Here is a 20,800-nt window from a genome sequence, read left to right as displayed (position 1 = left end):
GAGAATGCGCCGCTGCGCTCTCCTCTGCCTCAGCCTCTGCGCGTGCACAGGCAGGTTCAGGAAGTGAGGGAAGAGATGATATTAAAGGGGGTGGGGGAAGAGATGATATTAAAGAGGTGGGGAAAGAGATATTAAAGGGGGTGGGGGAAGAGAAGATATTAAAGGGGGTGGGGGAAGAGAGGATATTAAAGGGGGTGAGGACTACCTGTACTTTATCACTTTTTTCCGGGTTTTTTTTTTTGGTCATCAAGTTTTTGACACCTTGCTAGGCGACTGGTGGTACTTGAATATTGCCATATTATAAAAGTAGGACAATCAGTGAAAAGGTTGAAAAGCCCTGATTTAGATAGTTGAAAAGGAAATTGAGCACATTCATGGAGGATCAGTGAGTCCTAGTCTTGATGACTGATTACTATCTTCTAAATCATGGACAGCATTCCATAAACATCAGATGCTAGATAGCAAATGTGGAAGAGAACCCATATTTGCAAGCTTCCTGAATAGTGGTCAGCATGTAGCTGACCACTATTATACAATATGCTGAATTAGAAGAGCCATTAACCTACTTCAACAGGAATATGAATAAGTGGCTATATTCTCTTAATTCACTTACCTTTTCTTCATTATTGATGGGACTGTTCCACTAAATGAACTGAATGCATGTAAAAATTGTGAAGAATCCTTCCGGTTTACCATTGAAAAACTCACTGTGCTGCTTTGTCGTCTTTTCTTATCTTTAATATAATGTTAGTTATTATATATTTAACTCTTTCAAGAAATAGTTGAATACATTCTACAATTCAATTATAATTTCCTATGTAATTGATTTTGATTACAGTGAATATATTTTACTTTGATTCTAATCTACTTCAAAAAGTAATCATTGAGAAACATCAAAACATCACTGATAATTTAGAAATTGTCATGAATTGTAAATACATCTTCAGTATATTAAGTGTTTCAATATTATCTATATGCACTTTATATATACTGCTCAAAAAAATAAAGGGAACACAAACCCCTTCAATTCCATGGTAAAATGTTCCCTTTATTTTTGTGAGCAGTATATATTACTGTATGGGAATAGTATATGATCTTCCTAATATATCAGGATTACTTCAATTGCATTAGACAATGCAATTTGCTTATATAGGGTAGTTTAGTTAAATACTCCCTAACATATGATTATTTTTTCCTATTTTTGGCACAATACATTTTGCATTAGATATTAAATAAACATGTAGCGTAAAACATATAGGAGGATTATTCAGCTCAAAGCAATTAGATATCTTGAATGGATATTGATTGATTCTACCTGCTGAATAGTAATAAAATATGTAACATTTCCTGCTTTTTGCTGGAAATCCTGTAGAATCCCATCTCCAAGTTACTTTAACCAAAGTAAAAATGCATAATTGTGAGCAAATTATTGCAAATAGAATTATATGTTTAAAACTTTCTGGGCCTGTTTCGCAAGGGGTGGGAAACTAATATTTTTGCAACATATATATCAGTATTCAAATAGGAGTGACAATATGTATATATGTATTTGTGCCCTTTTTTAAAGCACTTTTTAAATGTCTTGTTTGTTTTGTTTTTGTAAAAAAAAATTGGAACTTTTGTATTTTAACTTTTTTGAATAAAATAAAATTTTTAATGTTAAGTTACATTAGTTACATAGAGAAGAAGTGATAGAGGGAATTGAAATTGCCGGAACCTTGGGTGAAAGTGACCATGTCATACTGGAATTTAACATAGTGCAAACACTAGCAATAGAAAACAATCCAACCAATGTCTTAAACTTCAAAAGAGCTGACTTTAACAAACTCAGAGAGAACCTAGGAAAGATCCCATGGATGAAAATCCTAAAGGGGAAAACAACCCAAGAAGTGTGTGAAACCCTGAAAAATGTGATCACAAAAGCCCATATCAGCACAATATCACTGAGAAAGAAAACCAAGAAATCTAAAAAGAAACCAGCATGGTTGCACAAAGATCTCTCTAACAAACTAAAAGACAAAAAGGACAAATACAAAAAATGGAAAGAGGGGCACCTAACCAAGGCTGATTATCAGCAGACAGCCAGAACATGCAAAGAAGAAGACAGGAAAGCAAAGGCCCAGAATGAACAAAGACTCGCAACAGAAATCAAGGACAATAAAAAAGCTTCTTCCAACATATTAACAACAAGAAAAAAAAGTCAAGGAAACTGTAGGCCTACTAAAGAGAGAAGATGGCAAGGAAATTACAGGCAACAGGGAGAAAGCAGAGCTGCTTAACTCATACTTTGTGTCAGTCTTTACAGAAAAAGAAACTATACCAAAAAACCCACTGCAAAAGACATACTAGAAACAAAAATTAAAATAAGCAAGAAAATGGTAAGAGAACTCCTATCCGACCTTGATGAGTATAAATCACCGGGACCCAACAGATTATATCCCAGAGTTCTGAAAGAGCTGGCAGATATTATCTCAGAACCATCGCATCACATCTTTTATAAACCCTGTAGCACCGGGGAAGTACCTAAGGATTAGAAAAGGGCTGATGTGGTCTCCATCTTCAAGAAAGGAAAAAAAAACGGACCCAGGAAACTACAGACCAATAAGCTTAACATCAATACCTGGGAAGATCCTAGAAAAAATAATAAAAAAACAGATCTGTGAACAACTAGAAGCAAACAAAATCATAATAACAGCCAGGATGGGTTTGTTAAAAACAGATCATGCCAAACCAATCTTATCTCATTCTTCGATAAAGTGACCAAACTAGTAGACCAGTGAAACGCACTGGACGTAGTATACCTAGATTTCAATAAGGTATTTGACAAAGTGGGCCACAACCTACTCCTTGGTAAGCTAGAAAATGGTGGAATAGACAACATTACCACCAGATGGATCTGTAGCTGGCTGACAAACAGTACTCAACGGGTAGTCTTCAATGGCACTACATCCACATGGAGATACCACAAGGTTCTGTCTTAGGCCCAGTACTCTTCAATATCTTTATAAATGACTTAGATGAGGGAATTGAAGGGGAACATCAAATTTGCAGATGACATCAAACTGTCAGGAGTAGCCAATACTCCAGAAGACAAACTCAGGATCATAAAAGATCTTGACAAACTCGAACAATGGGCCCTATCCAACAAAATGAGTTTCAATGTGGAGAAAAGCAAAATCTTACACTAGGCAGGAAAAACCAAAGGCACAAATATAGATTGGGTGAGACCTGGCTTAAAAACAGTAACAGTGAGAGGGACCTTGGAGTCCTAGTAGATGATCACTTGACTATGAGCCAGCAGTGTGCAGCAGCAACCAAAAAAGCTAATACAATACTGGATTGTATAAACAGAGGCATAGAATCAAGATCACACGAAGTACTAGTACTGCTTTACAAAGCCCTAGTAAGACCACACCTGGAATACTGCAGCCAATTTTGGTCTCCATACTACAAAAAAGATATTGAGAGTTCGGGAAAAAATTCAGAGAAGAGCAACTAAGATGGTCAAAGGCCTGGAGTCTAAAACAGACAAAGAATGGCTGCGGGACTTGGGTTTGGCTAGTCTAAAGAAAAGAAGAAATAGGGGAGACATGATAGCAGTATCTGAGGGGCTGCCACAAGGCTGCCACAAGGTCAGGCTGTTCACCAGAGCACCAGAGAGAAGGACGAGAAACAATGGTTGGAAACTGATCAAGGAGAGAAGCAACCTGGAATTAAGGAGAAACTTCTTGGCAGTGAGGACAATCAACCAGTGGAACAGCTTACCCCCAGAAATCGTGGGCGCTCCATCACTGGAGATTTTTAAGAAGAGACTAGACAATCACCTGTCTGAGATGGTATAGGTTCTCCTGCTTGAGCAGGGGGCTGGACTAGAAGACCTCCAAGGTCCCTTCCAATTCTATTCTATTCTATTCTATTCTATTCTATTCTATTCTATTCTATTATGGTCAGTGGATTTTCCTAATGGGACAACTATTCTTATTTAAATTATCAAATATGGTTTCTGATTATTCCCCTGCTTGGAAGACACTCCTAAGATGTGTGGACTTCAAGCATTTCCCAATCATCATATCCATTACTGAGAATTCTAAGAGTTCAAAGTCAAACTTATTTCAAGTTGTTAGCATATACAGAATTGCCATAAACATTTGTTAAAGTTTACTTACTCTCTTGTGATCCTTGACTTAGTTTTATTACATGAATGAATGAACCAATAATTCTGCAAATGTTCATTACTATCCCCAACTGATTTACAGGAAATGCTTGCATTTTCTTATGTTTATTTAGAAAGGCTAACCCTATATTTATACTTGAGTGAAACAAACTTTGAAGATATTCAATACTATTTTCTGGTATTATTTCAGAAATGCCTTGCAGCCATGTTTTGACATAAGGCTCCCATCCCAAATCAGCAGGATCCTGCAATTAAATAAAATATACGAAGAGATGTTCAGCAATATATATATATATATATATTTGAAGATTTTATTTAATTATTTGTATATGCAATTTAACATATATTTTTGCATCTGTGTGTATATGTGTGCACTTCTCTGTGTGTGCAAGTTTCATGTACGCAGCTCTCACCCAAAGTATTGCACTTAGAGCTTTATTCAGAAGATTACCAAGAATACAAAACAAATTTCAAAGAACTCGGTGCTAATTGACTGAAAAATATCTCATCTATTATTTTTATCATCTGAAATTGAAGAAAATTTTTACTAGGCTTCCTGAAAAAACGCTCTCATTTCATTCAAATGTCAATTAAGCTAGTGTTTGGGATCAAAGTCATTTTCATGTAGAAGAGCTTTTTAAAAAATGTGATCGTGTATCCTCAATATGTAATTATGTCAGTTCTACTATTTGTTCTATCTCATTATTCTACTTTTTGTGTAGCACTATATGTACACAATATGATCCAGAAGTATTTTTTTCATTGATCCATTTCTAAAGTTAACTACTCAGCTTTTCTTTCATAATGTCTACAATTTGGTTTATTAAAGAATGAAATATATGATTATTACTGTTAGCATATATATGTTAACATATAGGAGTGTGAACTACAAGTTAAAATCTTACACTTTTCCAAGATAGGATTCAGATAGTTTAGTGTAAGGAAGAAATGTTTAGCAAAAAGTCAGTAGAAAGTCACATTCTTTAACAAAATGAATCTTTTTGGAGCAACTTGAAATCTCGTTCATACGAATCTGTCATTTGCTAATGCTCAGATCTATTCCTGAGTTTTATTATGCACAGTTATTGGTTACTTTCCAAGAATAAGAACAATAAACTCAGAAAAGGTTTACAGTTGTTGCTAGGATCATCTCTTTCAGTCAGTGGTGGGATTCAGCCGGTTTGCACCAGTTCGGTAGAACCGGTAGCTAATTTTTTGTTGCCCAGGCCGAGAACAGACTTCTGGAATTGGCATCCACACAGAGAACCGGTTGTTCACATATTTGAATCTCACCACTGCTTTCGGTGCCAAAACTCTCTATTCTGCCCAAAAACTAAAATGGAAAATATATTCAGTAGCAAACAACAAATCAGCAGAAGTAACAAAAAGGGCAATGAATCTATAACAGCTTCATTCTACTTGGGATCTTGGTTGGATCTGATCTTACTAATTTCTAGAACAATCACAAAATCATACTGAAACTGAATTATGAAATATTCACTATATATTTATATATTTATAATGAAGATATTTATTTATAAATATATATATTTATATGATGAATATATTTAATATATATTTATCCAGTCATATGCACACATTTTACATCTGAAATTCATTAAGTGGGATTAAACCACCCATTTCCTTACAAATATAATTTTATTTGCTATTGTCCTAAAGATGGCAAATGAAAAATATAAAATATTATGTGAAAGTATACAATTACTTTTTTTAATGGAACATACCACATAAACCATGGCACATCTACTAATTGTGGCTGGGTTGGCTTGAGACACACTGTCCACTTCAAATATCACTCTGAAGGCTGGTGATAGATAAATTCTTTCACTGTTAGCAAGACATAATGTTCTGCTGTCATCTAGCACAGAATTTAAGTTTTCTATCCAACGTGGATCTACTGGGCCATCCAGGATAATCCACTGCCAGTCAACAGCAGTTTCACCTAAAAGAACAAAAAAAAAACATTAATTATAAATGTGCTAGTTTAAGCACATTTAAAAATGTAATAGTAATTAAAATCAATATTCACATTTTATAAAAATCACACATCCATTTGTTTCTTTGGAAAAACACATTTAAATCCTGCTCTCAGATTATCTATTTTCTGATAATCAAATTAGAGAAGAAATTATGATGTTTTATTGCTTTTTAAATGATATATTACAATTGTTAATTGGGAACAATAGAAAAATCTGCTATGGGATCATTGTGCCACCTAGGTTGGGCTGTCTATTGTTAGCTTGTTTGGCAGTTCCTTTTTGATTGTTAGTGTTAGTCTTTGGGTGTTGATTGCTGCTGAGGAAGTTTTCTAGCACTAATGATATTGTTGATTATCTTTTGTTGTTTATATCTATGTACCTATTGATGCCTGATTTGTCAGAGTGCCAGGATTCCAGGAATTCTCTAGAGTTTTTAGTCTTAGCATGGTCTAGAATGCTCACTTAAACTATGGTTATGTCTGTCATATGATGTGAAATTAAACAGTTTTCATTATGTCTTCTGACAGCTAGTTGGTGTTCATGGATGGACTCTGCTAGTCTTCTGCCTGTTGTGTTAAATAGTGGTTGTTGCAGTCCTTACAATGTATGTTGTAAATGACTCACACATCCATAGTAATCCATAGATGACACCTTTGTCATAATAAAAAAAGAACCAACTGGAGAACACACATAAAACCATTAACATTTTCAAAGGTATAAAATTCACAAGGGAAAAAGAAAACAATATGTTACCCATCAGCAGAGACAGCAATGACAAACTATCAATCAATCAGATCAGAGCTGGAAGGGACCTTGCAGGTCTTCTAGTCCAACCCCCTGCTCAAGCAGGAGACCCTATACCATTTCAGAAAAGTGACTGTCCAGTCTCTTCTTAAAAATCTCCAGTGATGAAGCACCAACAACTTCTGAAGGCAAGCTGTTTCATTGGTTAATTGTTCTCACTGTTAGGAAGTTTCTTCTTAATTCCATGTTGCTTCTCTCCTTGATTAGTTTCCATCCACTGTTTCTTGTCCTGCTCTCTGGTACTTTGGAAATAAGGTGACCCCCTCATCTTTGTGGCAACTTCTCAAATACTGGAATACTGCCATCATGTCCTCCCTAGTTCTTCTTTTTTCTAGACTAGCCAAACCCAAATCCTGCAACATTCTTCATATCTTTTAGTCTCCAGGCCTTTAATCATCTTAGTTGCTCTTCTTTGCACTTTTTCCAAAATCTCAATATCTTTTTTGTAATGTGGTGACCAAAGCTGGATGCAGTATTCCAGGTTTGGCCTTACTAAGGCTTTATAAAACAGTACTAATGCTTCACATGCTTTTGATTCTATGCCTCTGTTTATACAACCAAGCATTATATTAGCTTTTTTGGCTGTTGTCGCACTCTGCTGGCTCATATTTAAGTGATTGTCCACTAGGTCTCCAGGGTTCCTCTCACAGTTATTGTTTTTGAGCCAGGTTTCGCCTAATCTGTACTTAAACCTTTGGTTTTTCCCACCTAAGTGTAAAACCTTGCTTTTTCTCCACATTTAATTTCATTTTGTTAGACAGGACCCAATGTTTAAGTCTGTCAAATCTCCTATGCTTATGCTGATATTCTCATGGTTTTCATCACTTTCTGCCTCTTTAGGTTCACATTTTTTTTCTTCCAACACTGATCTGTGGAGATCAGGTTGTTATCTGACTCATTCTCTCCATAATAGCACATAATAGAACAAACTAATAGCTACGTATTTATTTAATGGAGAGTTAATGTCCTATGGGTGGGGCATCAGGAAGTGGGTGGAACAAAAAGCTATTGCATGATTTCCATTACTACCTTTTTGTTCCTAGGGAGGATGCTGAAAGTAATTTCAGTAGAGCTGGTGCATAATTAGTTAAACATCAAAAAGTTCTTCATGTTGAATCTGTAACTAAGATACACAGAATAATGAAATAATTCCCATATTTGTTATGACAAAATTATACTAACACTGAATGTTCTCTGCTGATTGTATAATTTCATCAGGCACAACTGCATCCGCTACATTCACTGTATTCAGCTAAAAAATAGAAATGAAAATAATTATACTGCAATAGGTAACATTAGAAAAAAATCACATAATTATAACTTACAAAAGGTAAACATTTTCCTTAAATGTTTATGAAAGGAAATGATTATTTCCTTAAATTAATCAGGTGAAAGGAAGACTACAATTACAAAGCTAAATACTGAATTAAGTTTGTAACAAATTTTGGGAAGTTCCCAATCACAGACAATTTCAAACTGAAATCTCTTGAATCTTAAACAAATAACAATACAGCATAATAAAATCAGGCTATGAATTCTACTCCTAGTTGGAGTCACAATAAGAGCTAAGGCTAAACAGGCAAAACTGGAAGCTAGAAAAGGAAGTAGATTGGAATATGCTTCCAACACATTCAGGAAACAGATGTTTGGGGGTTTCCAAAGAAAGAAAGTGTTTGCATATGGCTGATAAAAATAGAGGACACCCAACAAAAAAGTAAATTGCCCTGGGAAGAAAACAGGAGTAAAGTAGCAATTTAAAACTCAGAGAATCATACTTTTAAAATAATTGTAACCATTTAAACTGAGGATTTTAAAAGCTAAGCACATAGATCTGTGTCTAACTAAGATATCTATCATTTCTATCATCAATCTATCATTTCATCTACCTTTTTTCAATAAATCATTTCCATTTTTTTGAGGAAGAATGTGCTGGATTTGGTAAGTTATTAAATGAAAAGGTGAACGAAATACTCAGTAATATCTAAATGAAGAAAGTGTAACTACATTTTAAAATAAGAATATCTCAATATCCTACTACATTACTGTGTACTCACTGTATATAAATCCTGCATTTCTGAATTTATACCAAGGCTTGGATCTTTTCTTTTAGATTTTTTGATTCCAAGTTTGGCAAATCCTCGAACTGCTGATGATAATAATCCATCTGACCATTCCATTGTACTAGGATTTGTCTGTCCAAAGAGTTCATCAATAGTAACACACTTTGGGTTTACAACAAAAGTATCCACTTTGCTTCTCTTTGAATTACTCTGAGGAAGAAAAAAGTTCCTTCTAAATGAGCAATTATTAATTTCCTAGAAGTACAAAAACATGAAAAAGGGTTCTGTCTATTCTGTTACTTATTGATCCTAAGTACACAAGATCACAAATGATGACCACATGGCCCATGGACACTGAAACATTTTTGCTGCAATTTGGTTGCTGAGCACTCAAATCATGATCACATGACTATGAGGACACTGCAATGGCCCCAACTACAAGAACCCATCATAAGTCTCCCTCATTTAGCACCATCGTAAATGTGAATGATCACTGAACAAGTGGACATTTAGCAAGGACCTAGTGTTGTACCTGTTGTGTCCTGGGCCTGTTGAGGAAACTCAGCAGGCCCAGAAAGGTTGCAAATGGTCCCGGGGATTGCAAAAGCTGCCCGGGACCAGACTGAGCGGTGCCAGCCTTGCGCGCATGTGCAAGGCGCGAAAATGCTGCCTTCCTATTGGTTAGCACTAGCTGGGTTCCTCACCCTATAAAAGGCCTGCGAGCCTTTTGCTCTTTGCTTGGAGTTGGAGAAGAAGAATAAAGAGCTATTGTTTACACAATGCGTCTTTGTCAATTGCTTGCAAACGGCAAACACAACACTGGCGACGAAGGTGGGATCCTTTGCAAGCTTAAGAAATGAAGAAGGACTTACCCAGGAAGTCGTGACGAGGGAAGACGGCGTCTGCATCAGCGACCCATTCCACCAGTACAGCGTCGCTGGGGAGTGAGTTCAGCTACAGGACCCTTTCCCAAACATCAGCTTGTAGAGGAAGCGATTGGTGAAGATTGTAAACTACGATGTCGAAGATTGGCCGCTTAACTGATTTCGATGTCTCCCACCCAGAGAGATGGAACTCCTATGTAGCATGGGTGGAGAATTACTTTAGAGTAAATCAGATAAGAGAAGACGGCCTGAAGGCAGCAACTCTTCTGTGTGCCTGTGGACAAGAAGCTTTTGACATCGCAGAAAACCTGGTGGCCCCTGCACCTCTCGAGTCAGTAACATATGCTGATCTGAAAAAGATGCTGAAGGAACATTTCCAGCTGAAGTTATCCATCATTGTTTGGAGGCACGCGTTCGAGCAGAGAGACCAGAGGCCGGATGAATCTGCTGCGGACTTTATTGCTGCCTTAAGCGGCCAGGCCTTGTGAGTTCAAGGATCTGTAAGAGAGGCTGCGAGATCGCTTCGTTTGTGGCTTGAGGAGCAGAGACTTACAACAGAAGATCTTTGCAAAAGAAGATGTTTCCTTCCAAGATGCCTTACAAGAGGTGGCAGCTGAGGAAGCAGCTGGCAGGGCTGTGAAGGCATTGCGGCTCGCCAGGAACCCTCCAGACACAGCAACCGTCCATCAAGAGGACGCTCGAGAAGGATCAGAAGCGGATCCTGAAGAGGAGGTGGACAGACTTCACCAGCCAGTTGAGAGGAGGCAGAAGGGATGTCCGGACAAGGCCCCAGCAGTTCTTCAATGCTTCGGGTGCGGAGGACGCCACAAGCGAGCTGATTGCAGGTTCCGTTCCGCCATTTGCCAGGTGTGTGACAGGCAAGGCCACATTGCATCCGTCTGTTTGGGTCGCGAGAAGGTCCAACCTCAGGAAGAATTGTTTCAGAAAGGTACCAGGGTCAACCAGCCAACACAGGGTGGGTTTCTGCGCATCGCGCAGGAGCATTCTAAGAACAGGGACACACAAGCCCCTTAAGAAGAAGCTTCCCATTAACGTAAGTTTGCAAGGGGTTCCCTTACTAATGGAGTTGGACACTGGGTCCGCTCTCTCCATTATTTCAATAAACACATTCAAAAGGATTTGTAGTAGTAGCGGCCTTCGAGCTAAACTCAGGCCATCAAATCTAATACAGATTTTCAGAATTCTGTGGTGTGTGTTAAGGGGGAGGCCACCCTTAATGTGCAGCATAAGGATTTTGAAGGTCTCCTAGATGTGGTGGTAGGTGGGGGTGATCGTACAAGTCTTATTGGACTTGATTGGTTCGAGGCTCTGGGAATCCAGGTAACTGGGCTGCACCATTTGCAAACGGCAAGCCTTGCAGAGGTCTGCAAGGAGTTTGCAGATGTGTTTAGTTCAGAGCTAGGATCCTACAAGGGGCCTTCCATCGCGCTACGGTTGGACCCCACTATCACGCCCATCAGGGTTAAGCCTAGAAGGGTACCTTTTGCCCTCAAAGGTAAAATAGATGCTGAGCTGGACAAATTGCTCCAGCAGGGCATCTTAGAACCTGTGGATTCTAGTCCATGGGAAACCCCCATAGTAACGCCTCTAAAGGCTAATGGGGAAATACGTATATGTGCTGATTACAAATGTACACCGAACAAGGCGTTGCAACAGCACGCTTATCCAGTTCCTGCTGTAAGCCACATTCTGGCCTCCCTCAAGGGGGGGGGGCGCATCTTTGCGAAACTTGACCTGCCACAGGCCTATCAACCGCTACCTGTTGATGAGGCAGCTGCAGAGGCCCAGACTATTGTAACTCACAAGGGGGCCTTCAAGGTCAAGAGATTGCAATTTGGGGTAAATGTAGCCCCTGGCATATTCCAAAGTGTAATGGAGAGCACACTTCGAGGTATTCCTGGGGTCTGCCCCTATTTTGATGACGTCCTCATTGCTGGGGAGTCATCTCAAAATCTAGCAGAGAGATTAAGGGCTGTCTTGCTTCGTTTTCGCAAAGCAGGCCTTAAGTTAAAGTAGGAGAAATGTAAGATAGGAGCCACTTCAACTGACTTCTTGGGTTTCAGGATTGATGCCCAAGGCATTCACCCTGCAGAAGACAAATTGCACGCTATTCAGCAGGCCCCAAGTCCAAAGTCCAAGAATGAGTTACAAGCCTTCTTGGGACTTTTGAAGTTTTACCATGCATTTCTCCCACATAAGGCTGCTGTGGCAGAGCCGTTACATAGGCTCTTAGACAAGCAGGCTCCATGGCAGTGGACTAAAGTCCATGACAGGAGTTTCAATGAGGTTAAGGCCTTGCTCACTTCCAATGCTGTTTTAGCACATTTCAATGAGCAACTGCCTGTTTGCATCGCATGTGATGCATCTCCTTATGGAGTGGGAGCAGTACTTAGTCATCTGAAGGCTGATGGGACACAGGTCCCTGTGGCCTACTATTCAAGGACTCTGTCATCTGCAGAGCGGAATTATGCTCAGATTGACAGAGAAGCCTTGGCAATAGTGGCTGGCATTAAGAAATTCCATGATTTCTTATATGGCTGCCACTTCACAGTCTATACAGATCACAAGCCTCTGTTGGGGTTGTTTACAACCAATAAACAGACACCTCATATCATTTCTCCTCGTATGCTGAGATGGTCCATCTTCCTGTCAGCATATGACTACACTCTAGTTCACAAACCGGGTAAAGAGATAGGCCATGCAGATGGCCTAAGCAGGCTACCTCTGAAACAGGTAGAGCCTGACCCTGCTCCTGCCATTAATATTCTGTCTATTCAAGAGTTGCCTGAATCTCCCCTCAATGCTAGGGACGTGGCTGCAGAGACTGCCACTGATCACACGCTTGCACGCGTGCTGACCTGGGTATTGTCAGGATGGCCTGACACGTGTCCAGATGCGACATTTCAAAGTTTCTGGCAAAGAAGAAACGCACTGTCTACCTTTAATGGGTGCCTACTATGGGGGAGTAGAGTAGTTATTCCTGCCTCATTGAGGTCTAGGATCTTGTCCTCACTGCATGAAGGTCATCCCGGAATTGTGCATATGAAAGCGTTTGCGCGCAGCCATCTTTGGTGGCCGGGGCTTGACAAAGCTATTGAAGCTCAGGTGCACGGGTGCCAAGTGTGCCAACAATCACGGCCTGAAATGCCTCAGGCCCCAGTACACAGGTGGGAGGAGACGCACACCCCTTGGTCACGAGTACATTTAGATTATGCTGGGCCCTTTCAGGGGCAATTCTTCCTTATCCTTGTGGATAGCCACTCCAAGTGGCTAGAGGTTGTACCTGTCTCCTCCACTACTACTGCCAGGACCATCCAGGTGTTAAAAGGAATCTTTGCAACCCATGGCCTTCCAGATGTACTTGTATCTGACAATGGTCCTCAATTTACATCTTCTGAGTTCCAGGCGTTTCTTCAGGCCAACCTGATCCGGCATGCAACGTCTGCTCCCTTTCACCCTTCCACCAATGGGCAAGCGGAGAGAATGGTGCACACCACCAAAGACACACTCAAAAGACTAACATACGGCAGCTGGCATCACAGGTTAGCAGATTTCCTTCTTGCACATCGCACCACACCATGCACTGCCACCGGAAAGAGCCCAGCTGAACTGCCCTGGGGTCGCCGCCTTATTACTAAGTTGGATAGACTGCACCCTGACCGGGTAGCTTCACAGGTGTCACAGCCGCAGGCACCTAGGAGACTTCAGGTGGGCGATCCGGTCTGGACTAGAAACTATGGTCCTGGACACCTCTGGGTTCCTGCTGTCATCTGTAAGATCTCTGGACCTCTATCATACGAAGTGACCCTGGGAGATGGTCGCGTCCTGAGGCGTCACATCGATCAACTGCGTTGGCAGTTGTCCCATGATGCTTCCACCCCTGCCTCCGCTCTCGGGGGGGAGGGGGCCCAGGAGCCAGATCACACTTCAGGTCAACATTCTGAGACACTGCCCCATTGCTCCTGGGAGTTACCGCAGGACGCTAGGGATTTCCCAGGGGTGGAGCAAGGGCATCCTCACGGTTCAGCTATTGCGCCGAACAGAGAGTCATGCATATCAGCAAGAGCTCCAAATGGGAATTCACCTGAGGAGGAGTTTGCCATAGAGGCGGCTCCTGACATTGGCACTTCGGCCACAGGGGACTGGAACTATTGGGGCAATCCTGCAATGCAGGTCACGTCTGAGACTGGTCGCGGGCTCGAGGGATTAAGTTCCCTGGAGCCACCCAGGGTAGTTGGGGAATCTTCAGCCAATTCAGAAGGTTGGGGAATTCCAGCTGCTCTACAGGAGCCTGGAAAGAGCTCTGGCAAATTCGCCAGTACGCCTCACCAGGGGTCACCTGCAAAACGTATGCATAAAAGTCCTGGTCTAGTGAGCCCATTAGACGGGCCAGTAGGCCAGGCACCCTTAAGTACAAGTCCTGGTCTGCCTAGCCGAGCAGGTGAGCTGACAAGCCAGGCCCCCTCCCTAACCTTGCGTAGGTCACAAAGGGCTAAGGCCCCTCCTAAGCATCTAGGCAATTATGTGAGGTTCCTGTCAACACAAGGGACCTTACAAGTCTAGGTCATGGGGATGAACCTACGTTGGGAAAATAGATAGACACGCAAAGCCACATTAGAGAGTGGTTGGTTAGCCAACCCTATTAGTTATAGAAGGGTGTTGTATGGAGTGGAATATTATTTTTATTTTATTTTATTATTATTGTAAGAAATTGGAATTTTGTGTGTGTTCTATCTAGGGGGGAGGGGTGTTGTGTCCTGGGCCTGTTGAGGAAACTCAGCAGGCCCAGAAAGGTTGCAAATGGTCCCGGGGATTGCAAAAGCTGCCCGGGACCAGACTGAGCGGCGCTAGCCTTGCGCACATGTGCAAGGCGCGAAAATGCTGCCTTCCTATTGGTTAGCACTAGCTGGGTTCCTCACCCTATAAAAGGCCTGCGAGCCTTTTGCTCTTTGCTTGGAGTTGGAGAAGGAGAATAAAGAGCTATTGTTTACACAATGCGTCTTCATCAATTGCTTGCGAACGGCAAACACAACAGTACCATAGTAAAGTCTCCTTCAAATCAAGTATGATCTTTGGTGAATTGATGAACGCATATAAGTAATCTTTTGAAAACAATATAGATATGTTTTGCCACTGCTTTCTTTCTGAATAATTTCTCTATTTTTATTCAACATATTGTCCTGTAATTTCTTGGTATGCTCCCATTCAAGTATCAACCAAACCAAAGCTTCCTTGGCTTTCTGAAATTAGACTGAGTACCGCCAACTCTTATTGTTAACCATTCAGTCATGTTCGACTCTTGGCAACTTTATAGGCAAGCGCTTTCCATGCTACCCTATCAAGCACAGCTTCTTTCAGTTGTTGGATGTTCAGCTTTGTGTCAGAAATCTCACCAGAATACTTTATGACAATAACTCAACATGACTGCCAACTACTCATTGTTTAATAACTAGTAAATATTTAAAATTTCAAGGTTCACATGGATTATTGCTCCGAAAGGTTACAGGAAAAGAGATCAACTACTAATACATACCATAAGAGTAATTTTAAAAAAATACTTACCTGAAAAACATCAAGTTTGGTAGCACTTTCCATATCAACTAATGGAAAGATTATCAAGGCTTTTTCTAAAATTGTTCTAATGGTAGTTTTTCCTCCACCTGTGGGGCCTACAAGCATCACACCAACACGAGCCTGAAAATATATTTTAAAATATCAAATCTGCAACATTAGAATAGAATAGAAACTTTATTGACACTTTGAATGTGTACTAATCGGCATACATTAAAATGAAATTTCATTGCGTTCAGCTCTCAAAGGGTCACCACCTCTGATATACACTACATAAATATGACAAAAATAGATAAATGAATACAGAATTATGAATATTTATATTCGTTAGATGATTAATACTTAGATTTTAGTAAATACACACTAAAGGTCTTACAAAGTGCATATTTATAAGCATATGCGGATGGGGATTTTGTACTCCTCAATTGCTGCAACATGTCAGGTCCAAAGAACCAAGAACAATTATATGGAGTTACTTCTGAGTAGTTCCTTTATTGTTATTCCCTTATAACAGAATCTTGCCAGACTAAAATAATTATTTGTAATAACTGTAGATATATTCTGTGAATTGCTGGGAGGGTCCAACTTTGTTCTCTTCCTGCTGAGCAGCCATTCCAAGCTCTTTGCTCTCTGGAAAAGAGATCCTCCCTCCTGTGACTCCTGACTACATTCCACCACAAACATCCATTTCTGTCATTTACTGGAATACAATTCCCTTAATGTAAGATCTCACTGTAAAATTTTGAGTTCTACATATTTGTATCATATTTAACCTCCATATCACACTTTACTTGATTAACATCCCATTGCACTCACCATAAGCTGATTGTATAGTTGTATAACCTTCTCTTTCTGATTTTCCCAAGGCTGCAAGGATAAATGATGTACTGCAAGAGATATTGCACTCTATTTAAAAACATAGACAGATGGTTAGAAGTTTGATGACTTATCAATAATTTGACAATACATAAAATAACCAAAATTTAGTATTAAGAAAAAATATAGCTATTCTGGCAGTATTAGGAAAAAATTAAAAAGGTACAATCAATTTCACTGTCTTTACATTGAGTAGACCTGAATATGCCACATCTTCCCTGAACATCTGTCAATATTACTGGGATTCCAGGAATGCTGCTTTACTATTGTAGCATATATTAACAGGATCCTTAAAGCCTGTCTACATTTTTCTCTGTCCCATCTTATACTAAAATCAAGGCACAGTTATTTTGAGTTTTTTCCTCCCAGTTCCTCCTATCTCTGGACTTTGTCAACTCTTGACTAAGTCCCTTTTTGATGGTTCACTTATACTTACCCCAAGGTCAGCTCTGAATTCTTTTACAGCATTAGAATGCTCAAACTGAATGGATAATAACATTTAAAAAACTCAATTTTAAAAATATTTTTGTATAGCTAATATTTCTGTCAACAATAATTATTTTTATTTTTATTACCTCTAATCGCTTAGGATTTACTTTTGGAACTTCCATTTCTGTAAAGAGATCTCTGATAATATCTTCAAATACTGGAACATCCTCAGCAATTAACTTTGGTAAATTCACTTCTTTCAGTATTTCAATTGTGATTAGAGTTTCCTCTATTGCAGAAAACCGTTTTTTATTGTATCTATTATACAAGAAAACTAATAATTAGAATTTCATGAGTTATTTTAAGTCTCATAATGTTTTCATTAATCCACCATGCTGCACTTTTTAAGGATATATTCTTAAATCATATATTGCTAAAGTTGTGCATTTTTATTGCTTTTTTGCTTCTTTTCCAATTCATATTAGTCTGTTTTTAATAAGTTTTAATTTATTAGCTGCTCAGAACTATTGTTGCAAGTTGGCATTTTTATAAATTTCTCAAATAAATAAATATGCTCAGATATAAGAGATATTTAGCAATCCATGACTGAATTTTTGTCATATTCAAAGTAAATAAATAAATAATAAATATTTTTCATCTAAAAATTAAAAAGTTAATTTGTATGGTTTGTAAGTAAATGTAGCAAAAAGAAGAAAATAAATTTACATCAAAAAGTATGCAGAAGTTTCCCACTAATGTGGATATCAATATGTCTACTCTAAACTAAAAATTAATAAATTATTTTATTAATCCATATACCTCTCAATGATATTTAGGGAATGGCTAAGTTGTCAGTCAAAGCTCCTTCTTTCCTTCCTTCCTTCCTTCCTTCCTTCCATCCTCCCTCCCTCCCTCCCTCCCTTCATTCTATGGTATGAAAGAACTATCATCTGAATGCTTTGCAAGTCAAAAACAAAACTGATCAAGAAACTTAATTTCATGGATAGAAATGCATTTTTCCTGATAATGAATACAGATATTCCAATAGAAATATTTAGAATCTTGGTAATTTAGGTGGCAATTCTATGAGGCAATAAATCCTTCTAAGTTTGAAAGACTATATTCTAAATAATCATGCATAGATAAATCTATTGAACTTAGTTTTCTTTGTTTCAAAACAAATACAGATAGTATTACAGTAAAGCAGGTCTCTCCTCTATTAAAACTACCTTTATATAAAACCTGTAGATCACAAATTGAGATATAATAATGTTCTATTTTTAATATTAAACCACTTAAGAAAACTTACTGTAGTTTCAAATCCTGACGCCTTTGACCAACTCTTATTAATACAGTTTTTATAGCTCTCATGCCAAAATCATAATGATCCTAAAAATAAAAACACAATTTATTTTTGTGCACTGCAAATATCTTCCTTGCAATTATTAAACAGCATGTTTGTCAGAAATATTGTCTTTTTAACCAATTTGATTTCCAACTGAACTCTTCCAGAGCTAATGTGTAATTTGTCCCAGGGTACTGATGCTGATTTAGAATATAATATGTTGTTATTAGTCTCTTGTCATGGACAAATAATCTCCTTTGCCTCGGAGTTTTCTGAGGCTCCGCCTACCCCACTTGATCAGCTGCTCAGGTGGGGTTCCAGAGGTAACCTGGGATAGATCTCAAAGCTCTGGTTATAAGGTTTGGCTGATGTTTTAATTGCTGCTTTAAATAAGCAGGTAGTATAGGCTGGTCAAACTACACCTTGTAAACTATGCATGTGAATCCCAGATCTCTTCTTGGAACTGCCAAAAGGGCTGTGTTGTAAGGAATATGTCCTTTCAGTGATTCCAAGAAGGTTCCACACCCAATTTACTATTCAGGTGACCCTGAGGACACAGATAAACCTCCAATGGGCCTCAATGACTCTCAGAGTGAGTGCTAATGACCAGATGACTGCAAGGAGCATAAATCCTTCCATTCTCTACCATTCTGTCAGAACTGAAGAAGCTTCTTGGATGAAAAGCTAAACATCTTCAAGGAAAAACAAAGAAAGTCCAGTTGCTTTTTGAAAAGCACCTTTGGGACAACCATGACTTGGATGACTGAGAATCTCTATAGACATACAAGGCCAGAAGAAAGTTGAAAATGTGTTGTGAGAATTAGCACAGATACTATAACCTCTGTATAATATAAAAGATAGAATATGGTGTTGAAATGCTTAGATGTTCCTAGAAAGAGCTCTTTGGAATCCCTTTTATCCACTTGGCCAATGGAGGAGAAGGTAGTTTCTCTTATCTCTTTCTTTCTACTTTTCTTCATTTTTGGTATAAATAGATATACCATGTCAAAATGCTAAGAGAAGAAGGTAAATATAATAGTACTAGATCAGATCAAGATGCATTTAATTTCAGCATTTTGTTTCTCACAGTGGTGCAAATGTCTTAGGACTGCTCCTAAGCAGGAGATGGGAGACATAAGCAGATCTCGCTATTGTACCCTAAAGAATTTAAAAGCACACTACCTCCAAACTGGAAATAACACTAAGTAGTAACCCTGTTCCGGGTGTAAATATACTATAATTTTGTAATATTGTGATTTTTATTTTAAATCCCTTTTTTAATGCTTCCTAACATGGAATGTGTGTTCTGCACCCTTTGATACTGAGCTGTCCACTATAAAATAAAAATCTTTTTTTCTAGGAAAGAAAAACATTGCAAATTAATGGCTATATAGGCTAAGGAGAAATTTGCTGTATGGGACCCTGATTTGAATTAGCTGGATGATAGATTGTTGCCATGAGATGGATTGCGCCTAAAGATGATTGGTTAAAATATGATTGGCCAAAGCAGGATAAGCTACACAATAGCTTTAAATTAAATCATATGACGGTTGGAGATTAAATCTCTGATTAAGCATTCAGATAAAAGAGGAGGCATTATGGCTGTAAAAAGGCTTAATAAATGTTCAGAAAGCTTGAATTCTTAACATAGAAAGTGAACATGATCCAATAGGAATAACTGAGGCATAGTGTGATGGCTCCCATGACTGAATATAATTCTGAAGCACAGAAGGGAGAAGGAGTTGCACTCTATATTAACAATATCCATTTCTTTTCAGAAACTAAAATGAATGGATTTGGTATTGTTGTAGAGAGCATGTTGATTAAAACAAAAGGAGAAACAAATAGAAGTAATGCTAGTATTGTTTCCATCACTGTGTAATCCAGTGAAACTAAAAATGTGAGTGCTGCTTTCCAAAAGCAAACTGAAGCTCTTTCAAACACCCCAAAATTTGTTGGGAGACAAATTTTGCTAAAAAATGGTCCAAGAGGCTCTGATAATTTTAACCTGATATTAACCAACAGAAAAGACTGCTTAAGAATGGAAGTAGTAACAAGAAGACAGCTAAAGAATGGAAGTAGTAGCAACATTTGGGGAAAAGTCACCATACGATGATAGATTTATTGATTTATTGATAACCAAAGCTGTGTGTAATTGAATATAATAATAATAATAATAATAATAATAATAATAATAATAATAATAATAGTAGTAGTAGTAGTAGTAGTAGTAGTAGTTATTTATTTATTTATTTATTATTTATATTTCTACCCCGCCCTTCTCCCTGCGGACTCAGGGCGGCTTACAGCCTTTTAAAAACAAATACATAAATACAAAAATACTAAAGTTAAAATGTTGATTAAAATGAAATATTATTAGGCCATTATTATTTTTTAAAAAATATTATAAAACCAAGCTAAAAATAACCCTTAGGCAAGTCCTGCCAACTTAAATAGCCATGTCTTGAGGGCGCGGCGGAAGGAGGGGAGATCCGGGATCACCCGGATCTCTGGGGGTAGTTCGTTCCATAGGGTGGGAGCTCCAACCGAGAAGGCCCTCCCCCTGGGGGTCGCCAGCCGGCACTGTCTGGCTGACGGCACCCTGAGGAGACCCTCTCTGTGGGAGCGTATCGGCC

The 20,800-nt window shown here is 38.7% G+C and overlaps 1 protein-coding gene across 1 annotated transcript in view; it reads right to left on the bottom strand.

Annotated features, from left to right (window-relative positions):
• DNAH14 (dynein axonemal heavy chain 14) overlaps positions 1–20,800 on the bottom strand; it is a 202,818-nt gene that overhangs the window by 79,251 nt on the left and 102,767 nt on the right. Inside the window, exons 34-43 of the mRNA XM_029286756.1 lie at positions 18,129–18,208; positions 16,966–17,137; positions 16,827–16,871; positions 16,331–16,420; positions 15,506–15,637; positions 9,033–9,248; positions 8,161–8,230; positions 5,920–6,137; positions 4,167–4,419; positions 614–734 (exon numbers count right to left, since the gene is read on the bottom strand). Coding sequence (XP_029142589.1) covers positions 614–734; positions 4,167–4,419; positions 5,920–6,137; positions 8,161–8,230; positions 9,033–9,248; positions 15,506–15,637; positions 16,331–16,420; positions 16,827–16,871; positions 16,966–17,137; positions 18,129–18,208 — 1,397 coding nt within the window. The remainder of the gene's footprint in view (positions 1–613; positions 735–4,166; positions 4,420–5,919; positions 6,138–8,160; positions 8,231–9,032; positions 9,249–15,505; positions 15,638–16,330; positions 16,421–16,826; positions 16,872–16,965; positions 17,138–18,128; positions 18,209–20,800) is intronic.

This window comes from Protobothrops mucrosquamatus, unplaced genomic scaffold (genome assembly GCF_001527695.2).
Source record: "Protobothrops mucrosquamatus isolate PMUCROS unplaced genomic scaffold, P.Mucros_1.0 scaffold_3, whole genome shotgun sequence".
Taxonomy (NCBI): Eukaryota; Metazoa; Chordata; class Lepidosauria; order Squamata; family Viperidae; genus Protobothrops; species Protobothrops mucrosquamatus.
The sequence above is the reverse complement of the archived record's forward strand: the minus strand, read 5'-3'. Positions and strand labels throughout refer to the sequence as shown.